The sequence below is a fragment of the Lygodium microphyllum genome, chromosome 14 (assembly GCF_053477565.2).
Source record: "Lygodium microphyllum isolate KBCC chromosome 14, Lygodium_microphyllum_v1.1.10, whole genome shotgun sequence".
In the NCBI taxonomy this organism is placed as follows: domain Eukaryota; kingdom Viridiplantae; phylum Streptophyta; class Polypodiopsida; order Schizaeales; family Lygodiaceae; genus Lygodium; species Lygodium microphyllum.
Genome location: NC_141148.1, coordinates 129,060,032 through 129,085,038, shown reverse-complemented (window position 1 = coordinate 129,085,038; position 25,007 = coordinate 129,060,032). Strand labels below are relative to the sequence as shown.

At 42.1% G+C, this 25,007-nt stretch overlaps 1 protein-coding gene across 2 annotated transcripts in view; it reads right to left on the bottom strand.

The window, feature by feature from the left end:
- Positions 1-1,645: 1,645 nt before the first annotated feature.
- Positions 1,646-25,007, bottom strand: part of LOC148026101 (uncharacterized) — a 55,926-nt gene continuing 32,564 nt past the window's right edge. For both annotated transcript variants that reach the window (XM_087693353.1, XM_087693352.1), the window contains exons 3-5: positions 12,540-12,742; positions 11,722-11,909; positions 1,646-2,720 (exon numbers count right to left, since the gene is read on the bottom strand). In XM_087693353.1, coding sequence (XP_087549479.1) covers positions 2,407-2,720; positions 11,722-11,909; positions 12,540-12,742 — 705 coding nt within the window. In that variant the 3' untranslated portion in view covers positions 1,646-2,406. The remainder of the gene's footprint in view (positions 2,721-11,721; positions 11,910-12,539; positions 12,743-25,007) is intronic.

The window sequence follows — 25,007 nt, the reverse complement described above, 5'->3', positions numbered from 1 at the left end:
TTAGTATTGATGTTAGCCAAAATTGTGTTTTGACATGGCCTTCAACGGCTTCCTTGAGGTAATGACTCTAGCCTTTGAATTTTTGGGTTGTCATGGTAATCATGCTAATAGGAAGGGACTTCCTTTCAACGATCAAATGTATAAGTAATATTTGTCTGTGTGTTGCATAAAGTTAGTAGTTACTATGCATGTTCCTTAAAGTCAATAGTTGCAATTGAGCACTCTTAGGGTTCTATGTATTTTTAAAGACTATAGTGCTATTAAATGAGCGCATGTCTTGTTCAAATTGCTTTGCGATAACATCATGAAGACATATTCATGCTAGTTGTTTGGTAAGACCAAGCCTATCTTGTTGAGTTTTATTGTGCAAAGATTGTGAACTATCTCGATTGTCAATCTTAGGTAGCAAGCTCTATAAACCTAAAAAGTGAAAGAATAGTCCATTGTATCTTATAGTCCAAATTGTCACCTAAAACATTTAGATGTGCACCTAAACACACCAATTTATAAGTATTTTTTGGGAATTCTACAAAACCACATATGAACTCGTCAAGGAAGTGGGGTTGCACTTAATAAAGTTGAGGTTATCCTTGATTACATCTAGTGGGTTCATCAACCAATGATTCCTAGTTCCCATTTGCAAAAGATAAGCATGCCAAATGCAAAGATGGACTGTCCATGATTTTAAAAAATAAGTGATTGCAATAAAAGGACTATTACAAAGAAGCAACCTGAGCTTTTTGCTGCTTCTTTTATTCTTCTATTCTTGTGATTGTGGATAAGAGAGTGGAAGAGAGGAGTGAGGGTAGCTCGGAACTTCAGAAGATAAGCAGTCTAAGTGATTGAGATGCAAGAAAAACATAACTAGCAAAATCAAGAGAGACAATAGCACTAGAGGATAAAATGGCAAGGTTAACTAAATGTCCTATCAATATGTTCACGAATTAATGATGAGCATTTGGCTACAGCTATCCAACTGTACATGACTTATATGAAGTAAACATCGGTGAGTGTTTACGGGCAAGTGGGAAGCAATGCAATTTTTGCAAGTACATTCAAGAAATTTCTCATCGTTGGTGATATATGTTCGCATTATCTGGAAGGGGTGTGTGCATACGATATCGCAAATGTGCCCCCGCCCAGGACCCAACAATTCTTCTCTCAAAATTTACACTGAGCGAACTGGAGGAAATGTGGCAGTCGTGTAGCAGGTTGGATTTGGATGCATGTTGCAGTGCAGGTTGCGCTTGCCTAAAAATGCTGCAACACGGTTGGCAAGAGAGGTTTGCCGACCAAGGGAGTTACTCAGAAATAAGTACGACCACCTGTGAGTTTTAACAGAATACAGTTGGTGAATGCAAGATGCGCCTCAGAGAACCAATATATTGTCCTTGGTAGTGTTAAATCTTTGCATTGACTTGAGAGTATTCCTGTTGAGACTCATAGGCTGCTTGTTACACAGAGGAGAGTGGCCCTTGGTCGGAGGGAGAACCTCTCTTTCGTCAGCAGTGTTGCATTATTCTTAGGGAAGAGCGACCCACACTGCAACATGCATTCAACCCACTACCAGTGCCACATTTGCCGGTTAAACTATGATTCACTCCATGCAAATTGACAACCCTCCAGTATGTGATCTGGGGGACTATTATCTCAGAAATCTCTGGGTTGCATCTCCCATCATACCATGTACTCATCGTTTCACAAATTCCAGTCAAGGTTCCGTAATTTTGAAAATGTCACCGTGTTCCAGTCATTAGATAAACTATAGCCCTGAATTACGGTAATGCTAACGCCTTGGGAAAAGCCCCCGCCCTACCATCTGTCCCTCAGGCAGAGGTGCAAACTTTACATTTTCCACCCTCTTCCCCACACACTTCAGCTCAAAGTAATGAGAGCCTGCCTCTTACTTCTAAACAATTCAAGGCACACGGCAAGACAAAGATGGCCAACTATAGGTGCTCCTTTTGCAGAGTTTCTGCACACCCTTGACTGCCAAAAACTTTCGCGAATTCGGTGAGCCAGACTGCTGCAGAAAGTTGACTCCAGCAAAATCATTTCAGTGCCTGGGGAAATGAAATCCATCACAAAAGCTTCATGTTCAAAGTCCCTCCTCTCTGTGATTATTTTGCACTCGAGCTGGCAGTCACCTTGTCCGGGTTTAAGTGCATAAGCACCTACAGCAGTCCTTGAAAGAAATGAAATATTGTACAGCATTCAGAGTGTAAATGGAGCGGCCTAAGTTGTTGAACTCCTTTAACAGAGAAGCACTGGTGATGCTGTGTTTGAAGCTGACACTGTTAAGCAGAGTTCCACGAAGGACCACCTGTCTTGAGAATGTGGGTTTCATTTGTGATAAAACAGCAAACCTCTTAAACAAAAAAGGCAGGTGCTAATATATAGGCTGAATTAACGAAGCTTTTTTCGCCCTTCGGAACCTTTCACCACATTTGTGAGCTGGTTAGTTCGGAAAACTGCATCATCCTTAATGAAGCTCCACCAATAATATGTAAGTGGAACTGTTACAGCATGCCATAAAGAATGTGCATCAAACACACCCCAAACGGGAGGGAAATCAAAGACCTCTAGTAGCATCGCTGATGCTCCAGCAATAACCACAAACCACAATTTATGTCTTGCAGGGTGTTGGGCCAATCCTCCCCAAAATGTCCATAAAACAAGTTGTACTACCCCCATGACAATGCATATTTTCATGTTCAAACCTGGAGAAGGTTGCAACATACAACAGTTAGCACAGACAGACTTGAAAATATGTAGCATTATTAAACATTCAGGCTTAGCTATTCACACACTACAACAAGCATTCAACTGTTAGCCAGCCAAACTTCAATGTGTAAGACAATAAATGAGAAACACGATGCTAGTCACAAAGCTAGTATCTACGTAGTACACTGTACAACTCCATGGTTTTAGTAAAGAGAGGAAGAAGAATGAAAGCAACTTTCTTTTCACTTCCTTTGTATAAAGACTACAGTTTAATCAAAGCTCAAAGAAAAAGCTTGGAAGAGCCTCTGACTAAAATCCCATGGGCTTAGCATAGGTAACCTCCTACTGCCCAACATCACCTGTCCCTCCACTACCAGATCTTCCCATTCCATGGAAGAAGATTCCAATGTGGTTTGAGACACTTTGCAAGTTTCTCTTGTCCTTGTGGGGGCAATTCTTCTTCCAATGACCTGTTTTGCCACAAACATGACAAGTAGACTCCTTGGCTTTGTCTTGCTTGATCTTCTACTCCTTGTTCTTCTTCCCCTTCTATTGAGAAGACTGACCCATCAACGCCTCCATCTTGGGAGCGTTGACCTTTGAGTTGTTCCTCCTGGTTCAATACCATCAAAATCAACTCCTCCCACTTAAGGGTATCTATCTGCCCTGAAGCAATCAAGGTGCAATAAAATACACTAAATCGGGGCATTAACTATGAAAGAAGAGTTATCGCCATGTCCTCTAAGGTAATCATCTTCCTTGCCTTCTAAACTTGGATCTATAATTTTGCCGAAGCTCATTGATATGCTCCTGCATAGAAGCGGACTTGGGCTATTCAACATCCACATCTATACCTCCAAAGACACTTGCTTCATCACGGTCATCCGATTGTACAACTAATCCAATTCTAGCCACATCTCCCAAGCAACAATCAAATACTCTATATAGGCTATCACGGCCAGAGTGCAAGAGAGAAATAGGAACGATCAGATGTAGGCATTCAGTTTGTCCCAATGTACCTATACCTTTGCCAACTCAACTTTCTCATCAACAGAAAGCTTGGAGACATCACAGGCTGTAGGACAGCCTATGGCCTTAGTCACGAGCTTCGCCAAATCATGGGACTCCAAGATAACAAGCATCATTAGTCCAAATCATGGGACTCCAAGATAACAAGCATCATTAGTCTGCTAGGGCTTCCTCTGCTTGTCCCGAACCTTTTTCAACCACCAGAGGCGATGAAAAAGAAAAATCTGCAACAAAAGACCGAAAATGCAGCTTGTTCTTCTTCAAGAACAGCAAAAACCTACAAAAAATCAGCAACTTCGCTCCTTTCCCGCGCTTCACAGCTCATCTCTACCTTGTGTCGATGCACAGCCCTCCCACTTGCCCTCGAACACTAAAAACAAAACTTCTATCGTGCTGAAATCTCCTCTTCAGGTTTGCCCTCAATCAATCAACCCTTCAACATTGCTCTAATATCATGTCAAAGTGTAGCGAATGAGGAAGCGTTTGACCAAACTGAAGGAAAATGAACACAAAAAAGACGGGGAGAGAGAGAGACAGTAGAACACAGAAATCTGCACTAAATGAACACTGAAATGAAGAAAGCAGATATATACAACGGGTTGTTGAGTGTATCTCTGCCGGAAGATCTCTCTCCATATAAAAAGACAAGTGACACTAACAATGGCAGGCCAACCTATAAATAGGTAATTTTTAAAAAAAAGAAAAATGACCAGGTTGGCCCATTAAAAACTGGCCAACTGCTGCAAAACACAATCGCAGCATTATAATAAAAATGCAGCATAAATAATCTGCATGACAGATGGCATCCTACACAACCTATCTGGCCTACCTGACTGCCCAGAACTGATCGAAAACACTTGGTGACTGCATAAACTTGTCTGACCTGATCTAGGAAATGCGTAAATATGCTCGAGAGTACTAACTGTACAACAGTACACTGCATGTGCCCGTCCAGGGGATGACTAAATGTCTAACAAGGTCCCATATCTGGCCTCCATACAATAGTGTGGATGTGACCAAAGTATTAAATAGCCACACCTTAGTGCAAGGCTCCTGTAATTTTGCCTACAAGCACATCCTCTCCAACCCTCCAAATGTTATATATCCTCGTGTTAGTCTAGTCCATGTTGCCTCTCATAGAGAAAGGTGGGCATTGTAAATAAGACACCTAGATATGTTTTAGAGTTTGCATACTCCCTCTACTACCCATAAGTAAAGCTTAATGCTGATCTCCTAACCTATTGTGGTGTGGTATTAAACACCATAACCTTGGTTTTACTTGTCAAAAGATGACGTACCATCGAGACAGTAGGGTTGGCGGGAAGGAACACGGAGTGAACTCGGCAAACATGGAGAAGAGAAGAGAAGAGAGAAAAAAAACTCTAATGAATGGAATGATAAAGATCTAAATCATGGAGTGAATGTGATACAAGGGAACAAGGGTGCCGTAGCATAAGGAAGATGATGAAGACAGCCACGAACCACGAACTGCAATGTCCTCCTGAAGGGGTGTGAGGGTAGTGGAGAGGCTAGAGAGAAGAGGTGACGGACTAAATGAATCATCCGTGAGGAATGAATGAGAGAGTGGCCTATAAATAGGCATAGTCAATCTAGGATTGCCCCCCTTTTTGGGGCTGCAAACCCTAAACGCAAAATGCAAAAATGCAAAAATGCAAACTGCGAGTGAAGGGTGAAGGGTTTCTCAACACCCCCCTCTCAGACCCAAAAAGGGGAACAAGAGAAGAGTGAGGTGGAGATGCAATGCTACATGCTAAAGAATGCTCATGCAACAGGTGCCACTTGGACAGTGTTCCTCGTGGGGAAATTGTTCACTTGCCCAGGTGCCCTAGTACAAAGATGATGAAAACATGCAATGCATAGGAGGATTGTTGGACTTTGTGTGGTGCCGAGAACCATAAGGATATACCCGTACTCGATCTCGGGAGTTGGCTCCATGCTGACCAAGTGACCAAGGCAAGAAAAAGAGGAGGAAGAAGATGTAGAGGATTCCTAAGATCCAAGATTTTCACCAGAAAGGTAACCTATAGTAAAGAACAATAGACAGAGTGAACTGGAGAACCCAAAACTCAACCTCGGGAGAGAAGCCACTAGCTCCGTGCATCCATACTGGAAGGAATACGAAGGTCTCATCACCAAGTCGCAGCTGAACCTCCGAGGTCCCGATCTAGGTGGTACCTGAAGATCCTCGGTATCAGCAGAAGAGATGACTGGTTGAAGACAACCACCCTAAGAAAGTAGAGGATGGATGAAGAACTTCATGTGGAGTAGGTTTCCCCTCTAAGGTGGGAGATGGAGAGCCCCCTGTTGAAGTCGAAGAAGAAGTAGATGCTCCCTCTGAGAGCAAAGAAATAACATCCCCCTCTGAGTTAGATAGGGAATCCAAAAACTCATGGATCGCGGACTCTGAAATGTCTGATGATGAAGGAAGTGCCGCCAGTCGTGCCGAAGAAGGTATCTGGGATGCTGAAGAGCTCCCAGAGGTAGCCTCTCGAACCTGAGTAGTCGAGGGTGGGGAAGGGTGGGGTTCAGAATGAGCAAGAGGTGGGCAACAATCGCTGTCTCTCAATGGAGTAGACTGGGTAGCCAAAGAAGAGGAAGGAGTCGAACAGCCACTATCTCTCAAAGGAGCAAACTGACGAGGAGACGATATCAAATAATCACAGTCTCTCGATGGAGCAAACTGCAGAGCCGTAGGTCGTGGAAGCCACTGTACCTGAAAATAAGTGGGAGAAGACTACCGCTGGCATTGCGATGATCTCCAGGAGGTCCTAGCACCAATCGATTCTCCATGTGCTGGACAGGACTTAGTGCGCATCGGATGCGTCTTATTGCCTTGAGCATAGTACTCTGATAGCCGATGCAGAACGATCTCTACGGCCTGGAAAGGAGAGGTGACACAAGGAGTGCCAGGTGGAAGACGCATGTACTCCGGAGGAGTAGGGAGCAAAGGTCGAAGGCAAGCATTGGTGGTGTATCCGGTGATGCCACAGTAGGAGCACCCAGTAGTCTAGTCATCGAGTGGTAAAGAAGCCATGGATACCAGTGTGCCTTGTTGAAGAAGAAAGAGGTCAACCACCATGAACCACGAACTGCAATGTCCGCCTCAAGGAGTAGGAGACCAGTGAAAGGGTTGAAAGTGAGCTGCTAGTGGGAGAAGAATGCAACCAGCAGAGTAAGAGGTTGCAACCAGTAGAAAAACGCAGGTGAGGAGAGAGAAAGACTAAAAACGCAGACAGGACAGCCTGTAGGAGAGAGAAAGACTAAAAACGTAGGCAACACGACTGTGATAACGTGGCAGGCTGTACGGCCACAGGTTTGTAAAGAAACAGTAGTCGCCTGGCTGAAATCAGCTCCAAACTGTGTGAATAGGATTGGAAATCAGGCACCAACTGATGGAGACAGCAATGGACAGCTTCGGGTGAGATGTTCTCCACGAACGGGGTGTGGGCAGCAAGCTGAAACACCTAAAATCTGCAAAAACGAGATTTTGATGCAACGCAAGAAGAAGAGAAAGGGAAGCCGAACCTGCCACCGATCTTTGCCTTCACTGGAGTGGAGGATCTTTACCACTGTTTGAGCAGATCCAGCTCTGATACCATGTCAAAAGATGGCGTACCAACAAGACAGTAGGGCTGGTGGGGAGGAACACGGAGTGAACTCGGCAAACATGGAGAAGAGAAGAGAAGAGAGAAAAAAACTCTGATGAATGGAATGATAAAGATCTGAATCATGGAGTGAATGTGATACAAGGGAACAAGGGTGCCATAGCACAAGGAAGATGATGAAGATAGCCACGAACCACGAACTGCAATGTCCTCCTGAAGGAGTGTGAGGGTAGTGGAGAGGCTGGAGAAAAGAGATGACAGACTGAATGAATCAGCCGTGAGAAATGAATGAGAGAGTGGCCTATAAATAGGCATAGTCAGTCTAGGATGGCGCCCCTTTTTGGGGCTGCAAACCCTAAACGTAAAACGCAAAAACACAAAAACGCAAACTGCCGGTGAAGGGTGAAGGGTTTCTCAACATTACTAAGGTTGACTGAAGGGTGTCCAAGTACCTACCCATGGGGCTCTTCCATCACCTCCCCTCAAGATAGAGACAAGATCTCATCAATGTATAGTCCAAAAAGGGCAAATCATCCCCCTTGTTAATGGAAAACTCCTGAAGTTCAAAGTCGAGATTGATACATGGAGTGCAATCTCCGTCGTATAGTGGTCAATGAGATTAATACATCGAATGCTCAAATGTGAGAAAAAGATGTTGTAACTAAGAGCATGCAATAACTCAACATTGGCTGTGGCATTGCAGGCTCTTCATTGACAGATGTGATCAAGGTGAGCCAATTGAGGGTTTAGCATAGGCTCTATACCAACAACTAGGTTCCAAAGACTGAGATTCAAGCACTTGTTGCATGAAGTTTGACCAAGTGGTGAGATTTGACCCATTAAAACAAGTCTTATCTATGAAGGCATTCTTGGCGCACTCTCCGTCTCTATCCACTATCACCGTCGAAGGTGCTATCATCATTATGCAACCTGATCCAACTATAGGATGGGAAATATGGGTAGGGTGGGGGAGTGGAGTACACTCCAAAATTAATCCTAGAGTGCCCAACTTTACGACCATCCAAAAGTGGGAATGGACTAACTAGGCATAGACATGGTAACCGCATGAGTAGTTGTAAAGTAAACAGGCACGGAAAGACCCTAGAGTGTTCATACTCTACCAATCACCTGCTCATATAATGCTAGAATGCTATAATGGCTCTGAGTGTGAAGACATGGTCCAAAGCCGAAATTTTGGTTTGTCCCTATATTGAGGACCACTCTCTCTGCCCATCAACTCAACTCTTGCTCGAAGATGGAAGCACATAACTTGGCCAATGGAGGTTGAAGCCCTAGGTTCATGGTAGATTCTTGGATATTCTGATGACGATAGTAGCATGTTTAGTGCATTGTTGTTACTTAGGCATAGAATACAACCAAAAGATCCGTGACACGACAAGAAGCAACAAGTATATTGCTAAGCACAAAGTTGATGAGCTGAGGTGTGGACGTGGCAACTGTAGGGGTGATGTTGGAGCCACAGACGTGGCAGCAAAGGACAACTTGCGATCTAAAGTGACAATAAGCAAGTGCAATGGTTGACAAATCACGGGGAGACATGTGACTTTTGAATACTATAGCTAAGATAAATGGTAGGATGTGATTTTCAGCACCATTAGCAGTAGTAAAAATTGGTCGTGCCCATCCACAATTTAATTGGCTAGGTTGAATACATTCAAGATCTACTATACACTAGAATTGTCCATCACTAGAAAAGTAGAAATGCTACCTCCCCTTGAGCATCAAGCAATGCTCTAGACCCCTCCTCTATTGAATCTAAATGAGCCCAATCCAAGGTTGGCTCCAATTGAAAAGCATTGAGGTAAAGCTGCAACAACTAAGAGTGGTCTACCAAGTCACTCTCTTCCATCCATTTAGCATTTTTTGATAAATATTCCAAAATTTCACCAAGTACCTTTTGGAAGCTTTACCTCTAATCTTTCTCCCTTTATGTGCCAAAATCTGCTTAGGTATTAATATTTCATCCACCTTCTCAACCATTGGCTGAATTCTAGCAAATATATCCTCCAGCACCTCACCATGAAAAGGTCTTAGCAAGCTCACATGAAAAGCATTATGTATCCGCCAATGTGGAGGCAATTTCAGCCAATAAGTAACATCATTGATCTTCTCCAACACTGGAAAGGGCCCATTATATCTCATACTAGCTTCAGATACAATCTCTCTCTACCTTTGATCTTTTTCAACCTTCCCTTTTCAAAACCCAACAATACATAATAATCGCCCATTGTAAAACTGTAAAGCACATCTATGGTAATCAGCTACTCTCTTTTGCTTCTCTTGAGACCTCTAAAGTACATACTTAACCTTTACATAGGCTACATCCATATTTTCCACATAGCGATCAGCCTCAAAGATCTTATCCCTTGCGTGTAAGATAGGAAGCACTTTCTTGCCACTCTCTACAACCTCAAATGAGCCTTGTCACTGGAACTAAGCACTAGATTCTAATATGGAACCTCTACCAAAGGCAAGTGTTGCTCCCACTATGTCTTATGCTCAAATATATAGCATCTCAAGAGATCTAGCATTGTGGAATTCACCTCTTGAGATTGACCATCAGTCTACAAATGGAAGGGCAAAGAAAATTTCAGCGAGGTTCCCTGATATTTTCAAACAACCCTTTCCAAAACAAACTGGTCATCCAAGGGTTTCGATCCACTGATGATCACCTCTGGCATGCCATGATCCTTGAACATATGCTGCAAAAATAAGTGTGTCATATGATGGGTTATGAGGGTGGTATGAGCTTTAGTACTCAATAAAGTTTCTTAGGTATCCAATTGTGAGACATCACTAATACCTCTTCCAAAATTGAGATTTTTCAAGGATTAAACTCGTGCTCAAAGAGGATTTGGAAATAGCACAAAGCAACTTCAACAACCCCAAAGGATAAACAAGTGGTAATCTTCTTCATATAGGCTGGAGCACAAAGCCAAAGGATGCTTTTGACCTGATAGTTGGCATTGGGACCATTTAGAAAAGAAGGAAACCAAGTGATACTCCTAAACCTTCTTTTTGAACTTTTTTACATTAGGCTTTGCACTCTTTCATTTTTGCATCATTAAATTTGGTCATTGAACACTTGCATGAAGACTTCCATCCTCTGTAGATCTACTATTTGAAAAGGAGAATATTTTTAAAAACTTGCACAAATAGTCTAGATTAGAGGCAGAAGAGGCTGACTTCGATGTCAAATGAGAACTTTTTATACCTGCAGATAAAGGCAGAAAACAAAATCCACAACGAGCATAGAGTGCCAGGTGCATGGAGTACTACTAACCTATACATGCTGCTACATGGAACCCTATGACATCAGAACAAAAAAATGTTATATGAGACAAGGCTGAAATTTCTAGAGGCTAGAATAGACATGCAGCTTGTAACTCATAATGTAACAGTACAAGAATGCCTCTGTTGCACATAACAAACTTGTCATAATACTACTCCAAAGTCAACATTAGCGTGCAGCTTGTAACCTATGATGTAACAGGTAACCGAAATACGCAAACACTGAAATGCTAATCGAAGGATAAAATAGGCATGAACCAAAATACTAAATTGGGGGACCAAAATAGGCAACCAGCTTGTGACATACAGCATAATTGCAAAAAGAATGCCTCCATTTCCTAAGACAAACTCTTCATAATTACCCTACTCTAAGACTCTCAACGCCTACCAAACTTTAAATGCCATCAACATATATAATTGTAGATTAGTTGCACACTTTACGCTTTGGGGAAAAATGCTATGTCAAAAGCAAAATGCATGAAGTTTAGAACAAGAATTCTTTGTTTCTGGCTTTTGTATTATTGTGCAATATATGTGGATACAGACTTTCAATAAATAGTTCTAGAATTACTCAATCTTCTTATAACATGAAGGGTTCTAAATATCTAGATAAACAAAACTCAGAGACCATGATAAAATTTGTAGAAATTTAGATACAATATATGATTTGAAACGAATGCAATGACTGGAGAGGCCACAATAACTCATTTGTAGGCTCTTGATTGTGCAATATATGTGGATACAGACTTCCAATAAGTAGTTGTAGAATTACTAAATCTTCTTATAACATGCAGGGTTGCAAATATCTAGATAAACAAAACTCCCATACCATAATCAACATTGTAAAAGTTTAGATAAAATATATGAGTTGAAACAAATGCAATGACTGGAGAGGCCACAATAACTCATTTGTAGGCTCTTGATTGTGCAATATATGTGGATACAGACTTCCAATAAATAGTTGTAGAATTACTAAATCTTCTTATAACATGCAGGGTTCTAAATATCTAGATAAACAAAACTCGCATACCATAATCAAAATTGTAGAAATTTAGATACAGTATATGAGTTGAAACGAATGCAATGACTGGAGAGGCCACGATAACTCTTGTCGCCTCGATTTTCAGGTTGCATGTCCGGATTATTGCCACAATAAGTGCATATCCAATTACTGTCACTGCTGACAAATAATCCATTCTTTCTGTCGCCTTCACATCTCTAAAAACAGATACACATTTGAAACATGTAAGATTTGAAATCAAAGGAGCCTCAATTAACCCATTTAGATCATTTGTGACCATGGGATTCCTTACACAAGAAGTACAAACATATTCAACATGTTAGATTTGAAATCAGAGAAGCCTCAATAAGCTGTTCAGATCCTTTGTGACCATGGGATTCATCAAACAGAAGTACAAACATTTTCCTTATTGTGGTGACCCACACTTAGATTTCTCTTGTTGGAAGTCTGACCATTCAAGCATCACGTCCTATTACATGAAAATTTCTCTTGTTGGAAGTCTAACAATTCAAGCATCACAACATCTTACTACATGAAAATCAAACTAACAGCATCATGCAATCTTATACACCAATGACATGCCAAAAAAAAATCTTTGAGTCTCAGAAAAAACCAGCGTCTTTTTTAGGATTTTCATTTGATCATTTTCATCATCAAGGCTCACTTGTAAAGTTGACTATTAGCAGCACCCTTTTATCTGACTCAATTTCGGTGTCTCTAGAGATGGGATACTTTGTTACTTATCTCCATGCCTGAATTTTACAATTTGACTTGCTACAAATCTTAAACATCCCTTGAACAAACACATACTGAATAGCAATATTTACCTAGAATGAAAAATTGTACTCCAGAACCAAGAGTTCATTGAAAGCAGTCCATAAATGATCCACAACTTTGTATATTCATAATAAGAGCTTCTGCTTCCCTCATACTTTTGTGGTAGTTTTTGGTAAACCAAGTTCAAAAATGAAAGCCACCCCTTGAGATGCATGGCAAAGTTAGCCATTGAAAAGACCACTGATGCTGGTTCCTACAAAACATTTTCCCATATTCCAAGCTGAATCACAGATATCACAAAAGTTTACAAAGACTAATACAAGGTGCACCATTATTCACTTAATAGCTTGACTAACAGATTAGAGCTGATGAGAACATAGACATGTGCTTGAAATAACTAATGGGTTAAGTTGCTATGTTCAATATGTGCTTTGAGCTGAAGTGTTAAATGGAAGGCTGAAGGATATTGCAAGCATGAGATCTGAAGCTACTATGCCAATATGTACTGAAGTCTCCAGATGACAAGGCCATTTATGATCGTCAGAGTATAAGAAACCCTGCCATCCTGTGAGCATCCTGCTTAGGGTCGCCACCCTCCCATGCTCTTGCCAAGCTTGCTTTTGATGCCACCTGCCCTTCTCCTCTCCTGCAAGCCCACATGCCACTTCAGCCCAGCCAGCACACTGCCTCACCATACTGCAAAACCTCCCCCAGCCTTTGCACTGCTGCCCCTCATCTTGACATCCTGATTCTTCACTAGCCCCTCATCTTGACATCTTGATATCCTTTCAGCCTCCCACCAGCACTTCATCTCATGTTTTTTCTTAAACTCTTGCTCCCTTTACCCTGCTCACAGCCCTTCCCTCTTTCACTCAGGCAGTCCAGGATTGGGGCATTGTGGTTGCAAGGATCAAATTTGGGTTTCTGTGGCAGTGGATGACACGCTCATTGGACTGCTGGCCATTTGTGTTCCAAATGCTCAGTGACATAGGAGGCAATTCTGAGACTCTACCTCAGGTTGAGATAGTAGACAGGGACTTCAATATGGTGGAGGCCTTGAAAGATGAGGAGCAGGTGCATAGAGATATTAGAGGAGAAAAGCATGCAGCTTGGGAGAAGTTTATCTTCCAGATCAGGGGACAGGATCCTTGGTGCACAACAGATTTTGGCAGATGTCTTGACTTTCTCTAGCTCTCTAAGAAAGACATGATGCGTGTGCGTCTAACGCACACCTCCTCAAGTCGCCCGGCACGCACACCTCCAGTCCCGTTGCGCAGCAATCCATCGCGACTGCACACATCCAATCGCCCGTCGCGCAGCAGTCGCCCGTCGTGACTGTACCTAACCCTGTCACCTGGCGCCCGTCAACTGCACTATTCACCTACTAACGTCTGTTACCTACTAGCCTACTTCTCACAACCCGACAGACTGTTACACCTGTCAGTCCCAATGGTGACGACTACAGTGTTAGCAATAGCTACCGATCACGATTGCGTGCTTACGTGAGCTATTTTCTCTAATACCAATTTGTAGAGTTGAAGCGGAAGCAGATAGAGGGAGAGCACAAAGCAGGCGTATTAATCGAGGTGCTCAATGATCTAGAACAACTAAACAGTGTTGAATAGTGAGATAGAGTGAGAGTGAGTCGACGGATAGGTGTGTACCAATGTGGTACACACAAAGAATAAAAGAATGTATTTAAATTTAGGGTACGGTACACTTATACCCGCTAGGGGGAGTTTATGTATGTAAAGTAATATATACACGGGAGAGCGTAAAGGGCCTCTACACCCAACACCATCATCAGATGTAGGACGATCATTTGTAAACGTGAACATGTATCCTACAGTAGACTTTCTATAGTCAGGATGGCCAACATAGCATCGTAAAGAATCAATTCCTGACCATTTTCAAGGGCCAAGTGTATGGTACCCATTCCTTAAATATCACATGCATGATTGTTGCCAAGATAGACTTTTCCAAGGTTACCTTCTGCATAAGAAAAAAAACACTCCAAAGATAGAGTTACATGAAATGAAGTACCGCTGTCAACAAGCCACGATTGTGACAAACCATCATGAGTCGATAACAAAGCATCTATCACATCCATTTTAGTGATATACATGTCCTCCACTGTCATAGCATGTGGATCTGAAAATGCAACCAACAAATCAACATCTTTATCCTCTTCAATTTCCTCAATAATAACACTAGATACCACATTTTCTTTTTCTATCTCTTTAGGGGTAGAGCTGCTATCCTTTTCATTATTTTTGCCTTTTTGCATTAGTCTGCTTCTTGCATTCTTGTTCCCTTTTAAAGTACCTACAGTCCCGCTTTTCATGCCCTTTGCGACCACATTGATAATAAGTTACATCTTGCTATTTGCCCTTGCTTTTGCTACAATTTTTGTTCTTATTTGTAACATTAGATCTTTTTTCAGTTCTTCCTCTTACATTGTAGGCTGATTCACTGTTTTTCCCACTTGCCTTGCGTCTTATCTCTTCATTGAAAATAGAACCACACACACCATCAAATGTCAAGTTGGGGTTATTGCTCAATGACAACCAATGCTTCCCATGAATCAGGCAAGGTCATGAACAAAAAGATAGCCGTCAATTTAGGATCAAAAGTTAGCAAGCCTGCATCCTGTGACTAACTCAAAATACCAGTGAAAGCATTCAAATGCTCTCAGGCAGGCTTAGACTCATCAAGCTTCAAGTCGACCAACTTTCGCATGAGATGTATCTAATTGATAGGAGTTGTATTCTCATAAGTAGCCTTGAGTTTCTCCCAAACTGCATAGGCAATATCAAGCCCCTTTATATCAACCAAGATATCATCTGTGACTACCATTTTAATGTAAGTAATGGCTTTTTCTTATTCATTTTAACCTAATTCTCATATAACAAAGCAACAAGCTTATGTTCTGCTAAAGTATCATCACAATCCTTTAGAAAGAGTATACCCTGCATACGATCTTTCCAAAGATCAAAACCATTGCCATCGAATTTACGAATCTCAAAGAGATTCTTTGTGTCAGATGTACTACTAACCATCTTCAACAATAAACAACTGCAATAAAGGGCTGAATGCTTTCAACCAATAGCAAGGTTGCTAAATGTAACAGCAAGTTGTAATGAAGAGATCTTAGCCTAAGACTAAATTAGCCTATTCAAGCCTAGAATCAAATAGAAAAGACAACAAATTGACAAGAAACCATAGCTAGAACTGTCATTAACTAGGAAATGAAGATGGTTACAAGGAAACAAACAAACCAAACTTCTTGTTCCAAATTTATGGCTATGGTTATGTCCAAATTACATGCCAAAATTTCCTACATGACAAACCATCCCCTCCTAAAGAAGCTTTGTCCTCAAAGCTTGAAGTACAATGATTACAAGGATGGTAGCAGCTGAAACCCAAATGGAACTCCAAGAAAAGATCTTCAAAGGATAGTCTTCAACTTGTAGAAGAAACTGACATGAAATAGTGAACAGGCCTAAAACAGGGAGCTGAAGAAAAAAAAATGAGCATAACTTTCAGTAGAATCATCCGATTGGGGCGTATGAACTCTAGAAATAAAGTTCATAACATAAGCTATCAGCCCATGACAAAATTTGCCCTGTTTGATGAAGTTATACGCATTATTTCTCTGACAGAAAATTATGACAGCAGGCTGTCCCCTGCTCCATGACATAGGAAAGAGGCAAAAATATTATCCCGGATCATATGGGATACCCAAATAATGGTCATCATCCATCAAGTCACTGCTGCCCTCTCCCAGATTGAAAGGAAATCCATCATAGAAACTGTCATAAATGAAATAATCATCATGAGAATAGGTATCATTACCCGGGTCAAATGGATATGACCACTCCTGCCCATGATCCACATAAGCATCCTCATAGGCTCCCGGATCATAGGGAAAATAAATATCATCATCATGAGCATAGATATCCTCATGAGATATAGGCTGAAATGCATTGCTAAAACTGTCATGATGTTGGGAATGAATGGACTCATGAAAGCTTTCATCATACCCAATGCTGGCCTCTTGTATGTCATCATCATCATAGTTGTCTTCTTTTTCTAGGTAGTCCACGTTACCTTGCTCTTTGACTACTTGCTCTTTGACTACATTGTCTGCATTATTATCAATCCTTTCTTCATCTTCATCTTCATCTTCATTTTCATTTTCATCTTGCTCTTGAAAATTTCCTGCATGTATTGCATTAAGTGACATTTTCTCAAACTGCCCTATTACATCTTCAATCTCATTATCAGCATCTTTATCTTCTTCTTGCTGTCCTTGACAAATTTGCACTTCCACTTGAGATACATATGCATTAGAATCCTCTAATACAAGGGCTGTAGCAAAATGACTATTCCTACAATAACTTTCATGATTAGGAGACCATTGACCAAGACATTTATAGCATATGAGTTGTCTTCTCATTTCCATCAGCTCTTGCTGAGGTATAAGCTTTCTACGGGTGCCAAAGGGAGTAAGCCATTCTAAGACAACTGAAATTCTAACATGATGTGCCCTGCATACATTTGAATGACCAATAACATTCTTCTCTCCGCATTTGTAGCATAGACCTGTAGAAGTGAGATCATCCAACATACGGCTTGATAAGTAGGTACCATGAACATTGTTGAAGGAGAAAAGACGGGTTAGTACTTCTTCTTCCTCATGATAATCCATGACATAAGCTGGCTGTCCTTGGTACCCTGCATAGTGTGTGCCATAGGCATTATTTGCACCCATATCATGCTCATATGCATAAGATTGATGCTCCCCACCATTCATTCAAGTCAAGATTCACTGAAAGAGACACTTTTTTGCCCATAGGAAAGCCAATGAACATGTATGCCCTGTTCACACCCCTGCATTCATCAAAGTACTAACTCTTCATTGATGGTATCCAAAATAGGACCCCTTTTCTTATTTCTTGCCATAAGTAACTTCCTGTCCTGTATATACAGCAGAAGAAAAAAAACTCAAACATCTTGAGTTCTAGTTCTCCGGCTTTAGGTATGCATTCTCACAAAGGACTTTTATCAGACCAGCACAAATCCCTCTTTGCCTTTGTCAATCACTAATGAGCAACTTCCATCTCTTGCGACTCTACGAGCTCAACTGTTTGCAACAAGAACATTACGGATACCAAAGCTTGCCAGCTCAATGCCCTTGTATAGCTCAAATATGGCATGTCCTGTGCTTGGTGTGCAAGCGAGGGCTCAAACAAGGATGCTTACATCTGACCCTCAAAGAAAGCATAGCAATGCACAGCTCACCATATTCTATAATGGCAATGTTAATGTTTACAATGACATTCTTGCAGAGAAGGCACAAACAATCATGCTGATGGCGAGTAGTGGTTGTCCTTTGCCCTCATTTGATGCTGGAGCTGCACAAAGCAGGCTGACCGCACAAGCAATGTCTGATGGAGGAATCCTAAACATCCAAAATACTGCAGAGCAAGCTGTCCAGATCTCTCCGTCTGTTAAACAACAGCCTGAATTTGCAAAATCTACCACTCCTTGTGGGATTTGCACCTCTCACTTCAAGAGGTTCACAGCAGTATAAAGCCCTTACTGTCCCAGAACTTACTCAACAGATGTGGGATGCCAAGAACATGATGTGTGCAGCTGATCCTCGTCATGGCCGTTACCTGGCTGCTTCTGCTATGTTCCGAAGTCGTATGAGTACCAAGGAAGTTGATGAGCAGATGATTAATGTCCAAAACAAAAACTCCTCTTACTTTGTAGAATGGATCCCAAACAATGTGAAGTCCAATGTTTGTGACATTCCACCAAAAGGTTTGAAGATGGCTTCCACATTCATTGAACACGAATTAAATTTCCTATCTAGATACATCAGGAAATAGCACAGTAAGGATTCCCCTTCCAGTGCTGCCTAGTTATATAGTGCAGGTGAAGGCTCATAGACAGTAAACTGTACACCAGAGCCAGATGCAAAGTTAAGGGTTCAGATCTTCTTTGTGAGGTGAGGATTCATCAGGGTAAACACTTCACTGATTGTAAATTTGTCCTGTCCAAAAGCAGCTTTCAGCTTCTCATCGCATAGCACTTCTTTCTTGTCCAGTTGATTCTGAAGGTTTTTTTTTTCTGTTTGATGTAAATCCATAGTCCCTTTTACAGCATCGTTGCGTCCCTTTCACAGCATCGTTGCGTGAGGCCTCAGACCCCCTAGAACGCTGGAGAGAGCAGAAAAGACGTTGCAGGTAGGGCTCGCTATTTTCCTTTTCGGGTCCATGTCACCTGAGGCAGTCTTAGAAAGGCTTTCTTGCACTGGTATACGGGTGAAGGAATGGATGAGATGGAGTTTGCGAGGAAATACAAGAAGGGGATCATTGGCAATGCCCAGGCTTTGAGAAGGCTCAGACGGCATGCGAGAGGGCCAAGAGGACTCTTTTATCCACTGCAGAGACAACCATTGAAATCGACTCTCTTTACGAAGGCATTGATTTCTATTCCACCATTACCAGAGCCAGGTTTGAGGAGCTGAACATGGACCTGTTCGGAAAATGCATGGAGCCTGTGGAGAAGTGCCTGAGGGATGCCAAGATGGACAAGAGCAGCATTCACGATGTGGTTTTGATAGGAGGTTCTACTAGGATTCCCAAAGTGCAGCAACTACTTCAGGATTTCTTCAATGGGAAAGAGCTCTGCAAGAGCATCAAGCCTGATGAGGCAGTTGCTTACGGTGCTGCTGTCCACAGTCTTCTATCGCTTTGACTGAGCCGGCCGAGGCTGCTTGGCAGCTCAGAGCACTTGTCTTCCTCCTCGCAAGAGATTACTAGCCGGATTGAAACAAAGCAAGTGGTTAAATCCGGGCTCGTCTTCCTATGTTGTGGCCTGGCACTGCATTGGAGGTGCTCCCTGTGCTGGTCTGATGGAGGACTTGAAGTTGGAAGTTAATCTCGAGGAGTCCAAACCGGCGGAGCCCATAGAGAATTCCCAACCACAGAGATGGAAGAAGATTTCTTGCACAAGAGCTTCAATGGAAGCTTGAAGAGAGAGAAAGAAACATGTCTCTCCAAAAAAGTAGTGAAGATTTTACCCTTTTCCAAATGCTTGTAGCCTTCTTTTTGCCAAAAGACCTCCAGAAAGGCCTCAAAATGAACCACGACCTGACAAAGTTAGTTGGAGTCCACCATTATCCATTGGATCATGCCAAGAACCTCCATCTTGACCAAGATCATGCCAAGAACCACCTTCATACAATTCTAACTACGGTTTACTGTGCAAGTCACCCCCAATCAACTAGACACAGAAATCCATGGTTCTAACCAAACCAAACCGTACTGTAATCAAATTGTACATGCTGTAGCCAAATTGTACATGGGCAATGACCTCCCCAGCGAGGTCATAATCATGAAAATGATGGAATTAAAGCTTGCCTTGGATCAAAGCAAGGCTCTGATACCATTGTAATGAAGAGATCTTAGCCTAAGACTAAATTAGCCTATTCAAGCCTAGAATCAAATAGAAATGACAAGAAATTGACAAGAAACCATAGCTAGAACTGTCATTAACTAGGAAATGAAGATGGTTACAAGGAAACAAACAAACCAAACTTCTTGTTCCAAAATAGAATATGTTCCCCTTTAGTGGCTGTCCTCCTATTTATAGCTATAGCTAACCCTAGCCAAACTATGGCTAAACCTAATCTTTAGGTTACATTTACATATGTCAGCCCATTTTATGGCTGTGGTTATGTCCAAATTATATGCCAAAATTTCCTACATGACACAAGTACACACTCTTATACTTCCAAGGTGTCCAAGAAGCAAATGTTTAGCTGTAATTTCAGTCTCAAGTATTGATTACAGCATATACACGAATCAAATCTCATACATTTGCATTAATGACAGCTCCCACGTTAGTAATACATCATCGTAATGCCCAAATGCAATGACCCAAATGCTGTATTTGCCACTGTTTCACTGCATAGTGAGTATTCAGCAATACATATACCAAGAGAAGCTGCCCTTTTACAACATTTGAAGCATCCAAAGCTCAAAATTCTCCCACTCAGCAATGAATCTGCTGCAAATTTCAATGTGCAGTCTCAAATCAACTCAAAATACATCACCAATGTGGAAAGCCCCAAAATTTTTACAATAAAACTGTCCCAATTGCATCAACTCATGTTCCCGAGCATCAAATGTGGGCAAATGTTGCAGAAATTTTACGAATTCTACAAAAGCCCCAATTCCGGAATCCAAGAGTGCACAAATTCCAAAGGAATTGGCTCAATCGAGCAAAAATTTCACTTACACCTGAAAATCCCCAAAATTTCCAAGACCCGTGCACTCAATGTTTGCAATTTATGGGTCTAGAGGCACTGAAGTATATGAGAGGCACCAAATCTGAAAAGCCCCAAATTTCCAAGGGCAAATTTGCACAGATTTATGATTTGTGCTTATGTGTGTGAACGCCCAGAAGAGAAGGAAGAAAAACTTAAAATTCCAAATTTAATAAAGAGGGCTGTTGACCTACCTGGCTCTCATCAGCCCGACATGTGCTGCGTCAGCTACCTAGCCTCCGTATCCTGTTGCCCGCCACGCGCACCTAGCCTCCATCTCCTGTCGCCCGCCACGCACTGGTCGTGTGTTGGTCAACCCGTCAACAAGAACTAGTCGAGCTCCCACCTGGCGCGTGTTTGCCCAGCCCCACGTGCCAACCCATCGATTGTCATGCTCCCGCCTGGCGCATATCGATCTACCTCAGCCCCACATGCTAGTCTTGTCACCTGGTCACTGCAAGAGTCAATCGAGGTTCACCGGGAGCTTGAGTGTGAGAGTGAGAGTTGATAGATAGGTATGTACTAGTGTGGTACACACAAGAATAAAAGAATGTATTTACACTTAGGGCACGGTACACTTACACCCGCTAGGGTGAGTTCACATGTATAAAGTAATATATACACAGGAGAGCATAAGGGGCCTTTACACCCAACAAAATGAAAGTCAAAGCTTTCAGCCTATCTTGTACACCATTGAAGAACTAAACCCTAAACCCTAAACCCTATTTTGATTTTGATTTTGATTTGAGTTTTGTTTGCCCTTGCCCTATTGCCCCCTCTGAGAAGATGCAACTAGAGGCCCCACGATCGAGGACGTGTTATGAAATTGATCGAACAACCGTGCGTAACACAACAGCTCACACTCAAACTCATGAAATGTGGGCATCTCAAGCTATAAAATCACCTACTATACAAAATGCAAATATTATTGTGGTAGCCTATTAAGGCACAGGGTAACCTAATCATCAGAGGACTTAGGAAACTCAATGATTAAGAACTCAACCAAGAGACGCCAATACTCAACCAACTTGACTTTCAAGTCATCCTTGTTTGTGATTTTGAAGTTTTGGAGCTCATGATCCAAATTGATGCGACGGGACCTATCCCGGGTCCTATCTCATGCCGCATAGCGGTCAATCAAGTGTGCCCGATGCTTGGATGCTAAGTCAAAATGTTGAAGCTAAGAGTAAAACTTAGGCAATAAGCCTTGCATAAGCTCGACAATAGCGGAGGCGTTACGAGCCTTCCATGAGTGGACAACCTCGTATGGAACAAGTGCAGGATCAAGTTGGGATTCCAACCCTTGCACTAAATCCCATAGGTTCTGAGCTAAGAGATGCCTTATCAATTTTAACGAAGTGGTGTAGTTTGACCCATTGAAACAAATCTTGTCACTAAAAGCATGCTTGGCGGATGAGGAACTAAAACCATGAGGTGTCTGTGAAGATAGATAGATGAGATAAGATGGAGGATAAGATGGCAGTGGTGGTGGTGCATAAAAAGGAGGAGGAGGTAAAGATGGATAAGCAGAAATAGGCTATTGATGTCCAATGAGTGCCAATTGTTGCAGAGATATTGAAATGGACATAGGTCCATATGATACCACAGGTGTATGTTGAGCCACTAGGACACAATAGCCTTGTCTAAATGTCGGTTGGGGCACAACATAATGATCGGATAGTCCACTAGGTAATGTCATAGAGGTAAATTGCAATACCAAACAATCTACACTCAAGTATGTCTAGGATGCAATCTCAAAGGGATAAGTCAAAAGTGTGTGTGTGGGAGGTCAGTACACCACCTGGAAACGAGTATGTAGAGGTCCTAAAGGCTATGCCTAAATATGCAGAACCCCCTCGGTGTGGTGTGTGGTGGATAATATGGTGCACTTAATGGAAGCGGAAACGAGCATGCAATGGAAGATAAGGGAGGGATGGGTGGAAGCCCAAATGGATTTGTGATGGATGTTGTTGTGGGAAACATCGCCACTTAAACAGCCCCAAAAATGCTTAATTAATCAAAGCCCAAAAATGGTGTGCAATGCGAGAGAGTTTTAAAACGGTGTGTGGTATGAGGTCTCGAAACTTTCTATAAATAGGTAGGTTGCCCTCCATTTTTGCAAGTTTCAAGCCCTCTAGCTTCATTGCCCACACTCCATTCGCGAAGGACATCTCATCCAAAGCTGCCCATTGCTATCTAAATCCGTCTAGCACCTGTTTCCAGCCTCCATCGCGCAGTCTACATTGATTTCTGCTGCGTCTGCTGATCAGGCACATCATCTACAGCTAGCAAACTACTGAATTGCTGCATTTGTGATCTACGACTGCTGTACGATGCAGACTACTTGTAGGTGGAATGGACCAAGGGATATTACCGTAGAGGGAAGCCAATTGCTAGCACTATTGCTTAGTTCATCTGCACCTTGAGGTACAGCCATGCCATTGATCTATAGGATATTTCTACTACAGAGACTCTCTCTAGGACCTAGATTTCTGGACACATTATCCATATGCTTCATGGCACATGGTAGAGTCTCCAAGGTGACTCTCAGCATGTAAGAAGGAAAGATGGTTTTATGTGAACATGGGACACTAGCACCTTCTCCACTTTGAGTTACATATGGTCTGGCATTACAGCGCACCAGACTGGTTGTTTACCCAGCCATTTTTTCAATGTACTTACTAGTCCCTTACAGGGCTTATTCTGTACTTTGCATTTGCTTTCAGGAAATCTTTCCAGGGTGTTATTAATAGACTTTCCTTCTCTTTGGTGAAAAACAATTAAATACCCTAAAAGGCCATCCATTAACAAAAGAACACCTTAACAGAATACAAACCAATGGCATCAAGAGGTTGAATGCTCAAGAGTCTAGATGAGACTTTTCAGGCTAATGGATGCTCCATCAAATTATGCAACATTATCTTTTCTACGGCTGAAGGTATCTTTGCTGAGTAAATCGATGCACAGCCCATGCACTATATATTAGAGGCACTAAAACTTCCTCAATCACAGGCAGCCTCCAGGGACAAAGATGGCGATCCTCCTTCATATGAATACAATGATCCAATTTAAGTACAAAGTTCCATACACGATGTTCAGCCAGCCACAATTCTGTCATAGGAAAGTCCGCAAAACATGCTCACACTTGGTTAAGGTGGTTGGACAACATGCAAAGCACATAAGCACATGTGGTACAAGCAAAGAAAGTATTACTGCTCTTGTTTCCGCTTGTTACATTCACCACCTCACCTAACAATAGCAAAGACTTAAGTTTGCAAGGAGGAGCTTATTCCTAGTAAAACAAAGGACAACTTATCTATGTACTAAAGGAGGCTTTCCATAAAGAATTACAAACGGTGTCCCCAACCATGTTAGCCTACCTCATTTAGCATGTCAGTCTATCATCTCCTGGTTGTGAGCTCCTGTCAGAGTTTGCAAGAGACAAAGGAGCTTTGTCAGTTTATTTAGGATGTCTGTTTGGCTACATTTCCTTCTCAAGTGACCAATAGCCCTTTCACGACATTTTTGTGTAGGTCGTCCCATTTTTGGGGCCCAATCAGCCAGTTTTGCTAGCCGCCAGCAGGTCAGCCAGCTTTGGGGAGATGAGGCGCATAACTTATTAACTTTCCCCATGACCCATCTCTTAGCCGCCACCATATGATGATATATCTAATTAGCTGACCTTTTCTCAAAATCATCAGGAAGCACAAACATCTCTTAGCCTCTACCATACAATGGTTGTAACACAGGCAAAGGAGAGAACCTCTGAAGACTGGTCTGTATGGACGACCAAATGTCACTATATGCATGAGGCACCCTAAAGTACTGACGAATACACCTGAAAGAATAAAGACGGGGCTGCCCAGGAATAACACCATCAAGGACTGTCTTCAACCCCAACCTAGCCATCCAATTAAATGTGTCTCGCTACAAATCTTTTTGTGGCCAATCCAACAACCTTGAGGAAGCCAGTATTTCTCCTTGCAGCAAATTTTCCTCCTTATGAATATCCGGAGGATGCCAAACTGCAAAACGAAGCATCGTAGAATTAATCCATCCAGAGAAAAGACTTGGAGACCTTAATAGGCCTCGTAGAATTAAGCACATGCCACCAGGAAGCATGAATAACCGTGCTACCATGAGAGATGCCAATCTTTTCTATGAAGAATTTAGCAAT